This window comes from Diorhabda carinulata, chromosome 11, assembly GCF_026250575.1.
Source record: "Diorhabda carinulata isolate Delta chromosome 11, icDioCari1.1, whole genome shotgun sequence".
Classification (NCBI taxonomy): domain Eukaryota; kingdom Metazoa; phylum Arthropoda; class Insecta; order Coleoptera; family Chrysomelidae; genus Diorhabda; species Diorhabda carinulata.
Genome location: NC_079470.1, coordinates 10,161,869 through 10,175,124, shown reverse-complemented (window position 1 = coordinate 10,175,124; position 13,256 = coordinate 10,161,869). Strand labels below are relative to the sequence as shown.

Below are 13,256 nucleotides of genomic sequence, written 5' to 3'. Positions count from 1 at the left end.
TCCGGTTGAATCGCGTCGCACTGTTTTAGAAGGCCGGGATTATAACGTAAGTCATAGAAAGGGCGCGCAGAGCGGCATCGAGTATTTCAGATGAATAATTCAATGTATAACATTGTAGCAGCGTGGATCAGAATTTTGATGGATTATTTAACTAGTCAACTTTACCGAAAGCCGCAGTTTACATTTTTTTATCGAGACATTACAATGTTGCATTAGTTTCGATAATTTTCACTAAAATAATTTTTTTAGTTTTCTTATATTTTTGAGAGCTCCGCACGAAATTTCCCAAAAATATTTAATAAGTGAGGTTACTGTTTGTACAACGTGAATCGACAATTGGTTATGAGATGGCAGCACGAATATATACTATGTATGCCATAAAATGTATGCCCTTTTGCCTTTATATTGATTACTAAGTTGATTATGACATGACATGACATAAATTTGTGACTCGAATAATACAAGTTACGAGGTCTGGTTATTAAATAACAAGACTGGTTACGAAAAAGGGGGTTTTTCCATTGATCGAAGCAGCGCTGGAAGTCTTCTTTGGTGAGAGCCTTTAGGAGCTCTATCGTTTTTTGCTTTACCGCTTTCATCGACTCATATCGGGTCCATTTCAAAGCAGATTTTATCTTCGTAAACAAAAAAAAGTCGCACGATGCCAAATATGTTGAGTACGGCGGGTATTCGTGCGCTTACTAGTCAAATACTGCTTCACAGATAGCGCGTTATGGGCAGGTGCATTGTCCCAAAACTGACAAATAGTAAGTCTAGTTAACAGTCTGGCCCTCTAGAACCCATTCAGTCATCAAGATACCGTCAATGTCTAAAAAAACGATCAACATTACCTTGAATTTTGATTTGCTTTCTCGGCCCTCAATAAAGCGCTTACATCACTCAAAAACACGCGCACGAGATAGAGAATTATCTCCATAGGCCTCTTGCAATAATTTATACCACTCAGTCAGGGTTTTTTTTTCAATTTAACTAGAAATTTGAGATTGATAAGTTGCTCCTGTTTTTCGTCAGACATGGTTTTCTGCACAAGGAAAAAACACGGTCGTTTCAAACCGCTACTGCACAAATAATGTAATAGTGACGGAAACGTGTTTGGGGACGTGCATAGACAAGATATCTAGATACCCAACGCATTACTCGTTTTATACCCCACCCGTCTAGGGCGCCCTCTAGGCAAGCAGTCTCGTTATTTAATAGCCAGACCTTGTATACTTGTTTCTGTCAAAAATGAACAATTTATTGATTATTTCAATAAGAAGATAAGAAATTTTTCATTAGATAAAAATATAGATGGACTAAAGTACGGACAAAATATAATATTTCGCTCTTTGTTTCTTAGATGAAATTATCTCAATATCAGATTCCTTGGGGTACAGTCCTGTCGACAAGAACTTTTTTTGGATAATTTGGAGCGAAGCAGCGGCTCCTTTTTTTATCTTAATTGAAATCAGTAGATCAATATTCAAACGATCCTATAAATAAATTATGTAATAATTTTAGATACTTGATGATGGTGATAAACGCCTCTTTGGCACACCTTATTCGCTAGTAATATACGAGTTTATCACGCAATGCACTTAGCACTATTAATTAAAAAATGTAATTGGATACGTATTTAATATCTTCATTTATAAATTAACAAATATTTTTTTCCCATAATTACGTTTATACAATGTCATATACAACGTTATTTATAATAGGAATCAATTTGAATTGATTATATCACAAATGGATTTGAACACTGCGTGAATTTGGTTTCAAATTCCTCACAACTAACTCTTAAATCATTAAAACTCACTTTTTTTCAGAGCCCATAACACATACAACAATGTGGACAATAGTTTTTCTGATAGCTCCGTTTACATTGTATTCATTAACACAATTTTGAAAAATCCGTTTTCCTTCAGAAACTGGAAAAATTAATTTTTTGGCTCGAAATGAAAATTTAATTATTAGGGAATTATCGAAATGGATGTTTAAGCCTGGTACCAGCCGATTTCCCGTGGAATTTTGATAATCAAGTTCAAATTTCTTGAAAATTGGTATGAAGGTATTATTTATAACCTTATTCAAAATCTACCTTGGGTGAAAACCACCCCTTGAAAATTTATTTCATCAAAATAATCTCGTAGGTCGATAGATTGACTAATTCTTGATTGACTATATAATTGAACAAATAGTTGTGTTTAAGAATTGGTCCGAAAATGATGAAAATTGAAGTAACCCTTTTTAACATCATGGAATATATGAAGCAGACCATAAAAGAAGGTGAAGCAGTTTTTAAAGCGGGACATAGGATTTTAACAACTAGTACATTTGGTACACTACAACTTTTACCACGTTTTTATTGTTTTCGAAATATTCCTACGGACGTGTGGTTGTTTTTGTCTCAGAAAAGCACTTTAAACAAGTTACTATTTAGTTTAAAATTTTAAATAACACTTTCTATTGTTTATAAAACAACAAAATTAATTCGTATTCTGGTTTTGGTGTTCACCTGTATTAAAGTTTGAAAGAAACTTAACAAATAATTTTATTATTCGTTTATGATTTGTATACGAGCCGCTTTTTGTTCTGGTCACGTTTTAATTCATTTTCCTAGTAAGATTTCAGAAATACACTTTGAGTTTTGGTAGGTTTATATATGTTCCAGGAAAACAGTATACGTGCGTTTATTCAATTTATTGAATATGTATAATACTTGCCCCACTTGCACAGGATGTCTATATAATGACAGTAAAATTTTTTAATTAATTGTTTAGGTCAGTCCAAACGGAAATCGTTCAAGCAACGGTACGATTTGATATGATTAAAAATTCTATATACACTTTGATTCTTATCAATATATACGTTGAGTGAATGACTTACCAAGTTCTAAAAAAATATATTTTGTAGTATAGTACTGTAATGAACACGGACCTATGAAGAATTGATGAGAAAAAAGGAGGGAGAGAATAATAATTTAAAATAATTTAATTCAAGAACGCCCTGTAACTACAGAAAGACTTTTATGTGTAATAAACACTGAAGTTGCATCTATGCAGAATTGGCTATTTGCCGTATTCTATACTCACAAATATTTTCAAATCCTAGAATTAAAAAAGCGAACGATAATTTGGTTATTACCTAATCGACCTATTTTCACGTCACAAGGCTTAGGTGACACTGCAAAAGGATCTTCTGTAAAATGGAGAGTTCCCAAAAAAAACTAGGAGACAGTTTAGAGACTGCGGGAGAGTTCATTCAGCTACCCCCGGCGGAGTCGCCAAATTTAGCGTCTTAAAGAGACCAGAACATTACATTTCTGTATTAAGTGGTACGTGGTACGGCGTAACGCTGTACGCGGCCGACGGCGTTTATATGTGACCGTAGCCTAACAATTTGCCTGCCGTTAGGTCTAACGGCACATTTTTTTACTAAAAAGGTAACAGATAACTCTTTCACACCCTTGTGCTGTTTCAATACTGGTGACAGTAGCTGCCCTCCTAGAATTTGGATTGATTACCATACTGGGTGTTCTATACTCACAAATATTTTCAAATCTTAGAATTAAACAATGCAAACGATAATTTGGTTATTGACTAAACGACCTGTTTTCACGTCACAAGACTTAGGTGACACTACAAAAGGATCTTCCATAATCATCGTACGGCGTGACGCTGTACGCGGCCTACGGCGTTTATATGAGACCATAGCCCAACGATTTACCGTCCGTTCGGTTTAACGGCCCATTTTTTCACTAAAACGGTAACAGATAACTTTCCGACTGCCTGAGAGTTCAAGCAGAATAAAAAATTTTGTTTTCTTAATATTTGATTAATTTTGTTATTTATTTATATTTTTACATCGTTGAAATATAAGTGTTAATTATTCGGCGTGGAAAATTGCCACTTTTCAATATTTTCACCTTGTTTGATAACATTTTTCATTGTATCCCGACGAATATAATCTTATAATTATTATCGGCACGCGTGACTAATTCAGAGACACAATAAAATAAGGAAAAGTGTACTTCTATTATATGGAATGAACAAAAATATAAAACTGGCTAGAAGTAGTAGTGATATTTTGTTGAAAAATGGACCACGTGTATTGTGAAATATACGTATAATATAAAAAATGTGTAAAGAAAATCCAAATTGGTTAATTATTGGTTTGGATGCGGTAGAGCGAGACCATTTCGTCATAATTATTCTCGCACAATACAAACATTGCAATAACGGCAATTTTACGAAACAGCATTGTCAATTTTTTGTTCACAAGGTTAAAATGCGCAAGAAAATAGTTTTCTCTGGTTTTAAAAAAGCTGTGCACCCTCTTTATAAATGCAAATCTGCGAAAAATTGTGTAACGTCATTTAAATAAAATTAATAATAACAAATTTCTATAGACTGGACCGTGTTTTCGAGATTAATTTTCTAGTCCACTCTGTTTCATCTCTCATAACAATAGAACGACAAAATAATTACAAACCATCGAAGATAAAGGTATTGATCTGTAAATCATATTGTTTCCGCCCTAGAGCCGGTCCTGTCTAGATGTATTGAAATTCTTTGCGCCTTTGAGTTACTTTTTATAAACTACGTTCGATATTTGTTTTTTTTTTATTCGTTTTTATAGCAAGCGGTTTATTTACATTGTTTCTTTCGAATCATTTCTAGGAAGGTCTATTTATTTGTTTGTTTTGTTTCTTTTTTTATAGAATTTTTAAAAACTTCGTTTAGATATATAAGCGGGTTCGTTTATCGCAGTTTAGTTCAGTTTAAAATAAATAGTCGTAGTGAATAGAACGAATTAGTAAAGTAATCGCAGAAATTATTTAAGTAATAGTAATAAGTTCAGTGTAGTGTATAGTGTGTAAATAACTTAAGAACGTAAGATACAGTGTTTATTAATTCACCCCACGAATAGAAATCAAATAAATAGATCAGAAAAACATTACGTTGGTGTCAAGTACGGGGTATTGTATATAAATAGTGACATAAACATGGCCAAGAGACTAAGTGACCTAAAAGTGACGGAGCTGAAAGCCGAACTGGAAAATCGCGAGCTGGAAACGTCCGGTAAGAAGAGCGAATTAGTAGAAAGACTCAAAAGAGGCTCTGGTAAGTGAATGATTTGAACCAGAAACATATCTATTTGAAGACGAGTCTTCCACCTTGATACTATAATATGGATGAGATTTCGACATTGAAAAACGATGCTTCTGTTAATATGGAACACAGGAATTTAACTTTGTAAAATAATATTTCGGCTAATATGGATGACAAGATTTCGGTCATGAAGAGCGACATTTCTGCTGAAATTTCTTAATTGAAAACCGACATTACCACTGACGTCGAAAACAAAATGTCATCTATAAAATCAGATATCGAGAACAAGATGACAACGATGAATGAGAAGATACAATCAGATATGAAGGACAAATTGACGAGAAAATCAAGGAGTCATAAAGAAAGATCGCTAATTCTTGAACAGAAGATATTCTGGTAGATAAAAAGAAGTGGCAAACGAAATCCTGCAATCTAGAAACACCACTCAAGACCGAAGACGACAATTTTAAACGAGTCAAGGCTCCAACGTTCAACGGCAAGATGTCTCGGACCAATTACGTTAAGCAGTTTGAGGCCGTTTGAGCCGCTAGAGTAAATAATTGGTCTGATAAAGAAAAAGCAGTGAGCTTGACCATTGCACTGCGAGGACACGCTTTAGATGTACTCCAGACCGATACCTCTTGAAGAGACTGATAACTTCGAACGGCTGAAGAAGAGGTTGGACATGAGATATAGTCACGAATCTCTTGAACACCTGTACCATTCGCAACTGAAGAGCCGAGGGCAGAAGCGAGACTTGTCCGATTCGCTTATCCAATAGCACAAGAGAACATGATGTAATATTTGGGCATCCAGGCAGTTTTTCATGGTTTGAGCGACCATGATATATAGAGGAGGCTTAGATTATCCCATCGGAAAACCTTAGTGGATGCCCTGACTGCTGCTCTTGAATATGAAGCAGCCACTATAGCTTCATACAACAAGGTCAGAGCTATACATGAAGAAGGTGACGAAAGCAAACTTGACCAAATCATCAATTTGATAAAAGGTTTGGTTGAAAAGAAGCCAAGAAGGATTCGAGACTGGAACTCTGGAAAGCTAGGGCATGTATGGAGTTCGTGTGAACGACCCAGAACCCTGCACCGAACCAGGATCGTTCCAAAGACCCTCTCTTACTGATAGCTTCTCTAAGATGTCGCAATGACAGTGTATATGTTAAGGGGAAGAAATATACACTACTGGTAGATACTGTCTACATATATAACAAAGCTGAAATGATATATTAACGAACTTCAACAACTACGTTAGTTCTTCGTCTATCCTCATCGAGTCTTGTCAAGGTTATAAGTATAGTTGTATAGGCGATTTATAGATCTCTTAAGTAGAAAGCAGCTTCTGTGTATAAACGATGTGAAAAACGGTACTTGTGGACCAATTAAATGACTTTTTTCTTGAAACACCTATAAAACAACAATAAAGCTGTTCTATGAAAACTTGGCAGTTGGGTAAGATAAGAGTTTATACAACATAGATCACCAACAGGTTTAATAAGCTAATACGTATTCCAAATTACCTTTAAAGCGATTCGGTAAGAAAAGAATAAGGTGTGTTACTTGCGTAGTGTCGTTACTGAACTATTCAAAAACCAATTGGAGTATTTCATATAGTGATGCATTCTTCGATTGATTCCATAAATTGTAACTAAAAGTAGCTCCAAAATTTTTACCAATAAAGTGACGTAGAACACAGCCACGGGTGGTATATCGAAATGATCAGTTAACACACCTTCCATCTCCGCCCACTCCAATGAATCACCTTGTATGAGCACAAAATTATCTACCTTTGAACTTATTACCTACAAAAAAAATTTAAAAGATCTTGTATATTAAGAGATTTTCAGAGATATGACATTCTGTATAGAAATATATTTAATCTTCTAGAGTACCGGTTCTTGAAGAACGTGAACTACTAGGCGATATAAGGTAGAATCGAGCAATTCAACGAAAGGTAATAAACAGCAGTAGAACTTGAAGTGAAATGTTGTCGTACCGGAAATACGACAATTATTATACAATGAGATGCTTTTTATCGAGAGTCGAACTGTTTTATCGAATTTTGTTTTCATTTTATTACATCTATCTTCAGGATGTTCACCTTATAGAATATTGTGTGAAGCTGCAGATATACGAGTATACACGATATACGAGGTCTGGCTATTAAATAAAGAAACTGATAACGAAAAAGTGTTTTATTATAAAAATTATTCTTCATTCGAATGCTCCACTTCAATATACTCCCCTCTCCTCAACACACACCTTTCCATACGTTTTTTCCATTGATTTAAGCAGTGCTGGAAGTCTTCTTTGGTGAAGGCCTTTAAAACTCTGCCGTTTTTTGCTTTACCACTTCCAGCGACTCAAATAGGGTCCCTTTCAAAGCAGATCTTTTTCTTACCCTTCTAATATTTCAATAAAATCTGGTCAGGTGTCAGATTTTTTGGCATCAACTTCGCACAGACATTTGTTATGTGTAAAATTTTTCTAACCGTTTCTTTATCGGCGTTTACAGTCTCGGTAATCATCCGGATGCTCATTCAACGATCTGTACGCACAATTTGGTTGATTTTGGTCACTGTTTCTTGAGTTGAAACAGTCACAGGGCGGTCTGGGTGCTGGTCATCTTCAATGCTCTCTCGGCCCTTACTAAAGCACTTACACCACTCAAAAACGCGCACGAGATAGAGAATTGTCCCGATAGGCCTCTTGCAACAATTTATAGCACTCAATTGGAGCTAATTTTCAATTTAACGGGAAATTTGAGATTGAGATTGCTCCTGTTTTTCGTCACGAGAAAAAAATAACACGTTTGTTTCAATCCGCTACTGCACAAATAATGTAATCGTGACGGAAACGTGTTTTGGGACAATCACATACCCCAGCTAACTTTAAACATACACAAGCTTCGCGAATCGTTGAGTATCTTAGTTTTATACGTATGCAGCAACGTGTTTATTTCAGTATACAGAGGACTGTCGTAGGATATATGTGCATGTTTATTACCGCGTCTACCTCATACTCTATCGTAATAAACCCGAATACCTAGCTCTGACACGAAAAAACCGAAGACAGACCTAGAAAAAGGCAAAAAAAATCTGGCAGATGCATAACAAAGATCGGAAATCGTTTTACAACTGTATTAAATGTAAAATATTTGTAATCAATCATTACTTGTGATACATGTCATAAATGAACAATCAAAATTTTGAAATATCTGCTCCACTTTCTACAACCTAAAGCTGTGATTGACTGAACAAACACTTTTCCATATAGTAAAAAAATGTCACCTTACCGATTACGGGTTAAATATGCCAAACTAAGTTATAATTTTCAGAAAACAAAAATATTGATAAATGTCCTTTATTGTCTAATTTTAAGTTTATACTTTTATTTATGTGAATTGTTACACTCTTATTTCTCTAATGTTTCGAATTATACTCTATATTCCTTCTTAATGTATCATTAAGATTTTGCTCTGCATTTTCATATAGGTTTGTAAATTTTATTATTTTTCTAATGTTTGTTGCAGCTATTAGAGGATGGCTAGCGGAGCCAGGCCTGGCTCCCTGGTACCTCCCAGAGTGAATGGAACTGCTTTTCCAGGTTTAGTACTTCCCCCAGCCGATGACGGTCCACGCGTTGAATCATGCACACACGTCGATACGCACTATGATATTAAAGTGGCCATCGTCTTTTCCCTTTACATTATTTTTGGTATAGTGTACACTTTTGTAGGTAAGTTTTTAATCAAAATTGATAGTTTCGAAAATAAACAAAATTAGTTCTTGTGAGTGTCGAAATAAACAATTTTGTAATAAAAATTATATCTTAGTAACTTTAGGATAATATTGGGAACTTTGCTATTAGAAATAGTAACTTTTCAGTTGGCAAATCGCAAAGCTTTCTCCTTCGATGATTATAAGGTTAGTTCCCACTAAGTTTCTGGTACCATCAAGATTTTACTTGAATTCAAAAGCTTTTTGACATCTTAATTCGATCATCTAAGCTTTTTGTTATGGATGCACTGTTTCAATGACCGAATTATCACTTTTCTCTAATTAGCGACTCGGTTCGTCGTTTGATCGGGGACACTGTGCGTGTTTCGCGGGCGGCCCAAGACTTAAAATCTTTAAACTCGATCTAGAAATAATCGAACGCTCCCCGGATATCTTTTAAACTAGGGCAATATCGGAGCAAGAACTGGAATGTTTCCTGTATCGGGATATATATTTGCCAAAGTTGGAATTACATTTCAAAGTTTGTAGCTCCAAATAAAGATAGTCATTCAACATACTCTCATTGACAAAAGGACCGATGATATAGTTTCAAAAAATCATATCAAATTTGATTTCACCACTCAGTGCATTGATAGCTGCTGGCCTCACATCACTAAACTGCTATCGAAAAAAAAAAGAATGGTTCGGATGTTATCTCAGTAACCAATCATTTGTGAAACTGTATATTTATGTATTTTTGAAATAATTTGTAGTTCGGATAAACCTTTGACTTAAATATTGGCGTTGATAATCAATTCCATGTAGTGCATCTTCTACAATTCTCGAGAGTTCAAAATATAGTAAATGCTATAAAAATTGCATGGAAGACTGCGAACTAGTACTCTTCGTAAATACAATACCATGACTGGCAAATCGGGAGTTGAAAATGGGGATTGGAGACTATAAATGGATAATATTTTACTTGAATAAATAAGAAGAGCCGAATGAATCGTTTTTATTTCCATTTTATGTACATTTGCATCTTTTACTACGAAGGGAAAATGTTGGAATTTATACTCTTGTAGTGAAGTATTATATTATCTGTACAAAGGGTGTCTCTAGGATAGATAGAAAACTGAGAAATATTTGGGGTTTGTTCAGTCAAAAATTGTAAGCAATATTCATAATATTAAAAAAGTTATGTTCAATACTACTTGGTACGAACCGTGTAACTGGCGCCCTCGATGAGAGGGATGTATCAGCTTCCAAAACATATTCGTACAAAATTTCAATAAATGTTGCCAGTTTGCGGAAAAATCGTGATAAATGTGCATAATTTTTTCTTCTCTGCCCTTTATCTGGAATACGAAACCCTATCCTAGAAAGGAAATACACTGTATAACATTTCATAATATTATTTCACCAAGTCGTCTTAGGATCCTAGGAATTTTTTATTTTGGCTTTTGTATGAAGCTCTTTCGTTGTTTTGTAACGTATAATTGAATTGGAAGACTCGTTATCTAAGCACTTTCTAAACTTACTGATTTATTACTTTGCTGATTGCCAAAATCTTTGTACAAGAAATTGTCAAATCCCCATGATTGATTACATGTGAGAGCTTCTTTTGTCTCAAACTAAAGGCAATAAAAAACTTTAAATTTACTACTGAAATATGAAATATTTCATTTAGTTCATAGTTAAGAATATTTATTAAAATTGTGATTGTTGGTTTGAATCGCACATATCTTGCATATAAATAATACTCAGTTACTTTTTAAAGGTCTAGTTTAAAGTATGTATATTTTTTAACGGGAAAAGATATAAACAAAAATTTTATATTCGTTATTTGCCATATGATCATATTTTCGCGTTGAAACAAAATAAGGTGTTCCTAAGAATCAAATAAATAAAATACCCGGTGTTTTATATCAGTTTCTATGGTAAATATAGAGACATATTATTACAAGTTTTGGTGGTGCTGCCAAATAAAATACACAGAGTTGTTATAAAAAGCGTATCTCGAAGCCCCAAAATGTGTTTTCTAATAACATTATAACTCCTATTACCTATTGACTATAACCCTCCGTTAATGTTAATTACAATACTTCTTCTAATAAAATAACATTTTTCATGAGCTCCATCGATCTTTAAGACACTATTTCGGTGTTACACTGCACAAAAAGCTCAACTGGAGAAGCCACATTAATAAGCAGGCCCGAAAAGCATCAAACAATTTTTGAGTTTACGAATATGGTTGGTGAAACATAAAGCCGTAGACCTCATTGCTTTTAGATAGATCTATACCGCTATCTTAATCCCATTGATCAATTAGAAATCAGCTGCGTGTAGTGGACTGCCTTGAAAAAGAAAATAAATGTCAAATCTGTTGATAAGGTCTATTAACTAGCGTTGCTCGCCATTAGGACAGCAACTAAAATTAGTCACACGCTTGCTATGGAGACCAATATAATCGTGAGACCTCCGAATCTAAATATTAATCACAAGGTCTTTAGCGATCAGCACAGTATGGACATGGGGCTAAACCATAGGACAGAACTCGATTAGATTCTAATATAAGGGCGCGACCGTTGTTTGGTACCACAGGGAAATAAGTAAACGAATAAAAGGGAAGACAGGCTAGTGGAAAGTGCATGAAACGATCAAATACGGAATTTATGGAGACCGGCATATCCATAAATTCCGTACCGGATCGTTTTATCAAAAGTAAAAGGAACAGAATAGCGCGAGACAGCTTTTTGGCTGGAAACCACCAGCATGGGACAGACTCGAAAGAAATCAGCTAAGTCTGATCAACTGATTGAAAACTGACTACTGGTATATAGCAAAGCACCTCAAGACGATGCCTTACGCAAGATGTTTAGTGCCCAAGATCCAAACGATCCAAAGAAAACCCCAACCCGCGTATTAATCGTCTTCGGAATGTTGGAGCGGGCATCTTGTGAGAAGAAGTGCAAGAGATCTAAATCAAGGAAACAGATATATGTACGCTTCTTTGCTAGGCACATGAGATGGGCTCCGTAATCGGTACTATAATCCGTAAATTGTCCTTCATAGGGGGCGCAGTTAATGAGTTGCTGAGCATCCAGCTCAATCAGAATCAAGTTGCAATAACATTGACCATCATTAAAAAGAGTGTATAATAATTACCTAACCGTTACTTAGTCCAAATCATTCAACTGCATAATCTTGTAGAGTTTGTAAATCTGATGATTTCTATTTTCATAATACAAAATCTAAAGTTCGGTGGCCATAGCGGCCATTTTAATGCTCCTCGACATCTTATACACCTCTCGTTAGTTACATACAGCCAGGGTGTAATTAGGGGTAGCCATATCTTTTTGATACTATATGTTATCACTAGATTGTTGTGATGGGAAAATATGGCTGATATTTATCATTATCATTTTTAAATAAGTCCAAATATCACCATTTAAACTATGTATTACCAGCTTATTACCACACAACACGACTCTGACACAAACATAAAATTTATTTTTATTTATCCCTTACGTTTTTTGGGATCAAGTCTAAGATGTTGTCGGTAAAACATTGAACACCACTAATTTGAAAATTAAAAACAAAGCAATCATCAATTTAACAAATATTAATACGCAAAGGTATGATAAATGACCGTCGATACAATACAATAAACGATGCGAATGAAACTGATGATGAATATGAGCGTTCTAAAAACGTTTGGCAATCTTTCAGTGTTAAACACTTGAGGAATATGGAGATATTCGTATATTTGCGCATCCATATTCTTTTTCTAGCAGATGTTTTAGATAATTTAAGAGAGACTCATTTGACAACGTATGGGATGCAAGATATGATTGAATATGACATGGAGAAAACGTTAAAGTACTTACCTATACATTCGAGAATAATTTGTATGGAACTGTAATGCGCGTGCATACGAAGATTTCGAATGGATCCAAGACAGAAGAAATTTAATAATGTCAAGTTTATAAAACCTATTGCTGACGATTCTACCGACGATTATATTTTTCAAATTTATATGACAATTAACATAATCTGCATACAGGCTTTCCTATATATCTCGAACACCACCAGCTATGCGGTTGAAAATTAATTATTGACCACTCTACACGATACAAAACCGTATACTTTATTATACATTATAGAAATTTCAATCGGGCCTTAGAACATGATTTGAATACATAAAGTTATGAAATTTAAGCAATCTGCTTAAAATGTACATCGAACCGAGCACTCGATCGAGGGCTCTAGATATTTTCAGAAAAAATTTCAGGAAACTAATAAACAATGCGTTGGTCGGAAAATGTATGGAATGCATGCTTAAATTGGTCTAGTATGAGGGCCGTTATGGAAATAAAATTCTTATCCGTATATTCTTAAGTGAGCCT

General features: G+C 34.7%; 1 protein-coding gene across 1 annotated transcript in view; it reads left to right on the top strand.

Moving 5' to 3' along the window:
* Positions 1–13,256, top strand: part of LOC130899709 (transmembrane protein 198) — a 45,709-nt gene that overhangs the window by 19,335 nt on the left and 13,118 nt on the right. Inside the window, exon 3 of the mRNA XM_057809849.1 lies at positions 8,661–8,866. Within this exon, the coding sequence (XP_057665832.1) occupies positions 8,671–8,866 (196 nt within the window). The 5' untranslated portion in view covers positions 8,661–8,670. The remainder of the gene's footprint in view (positions 1–8,660; positions 8,867–13,256) is intronic.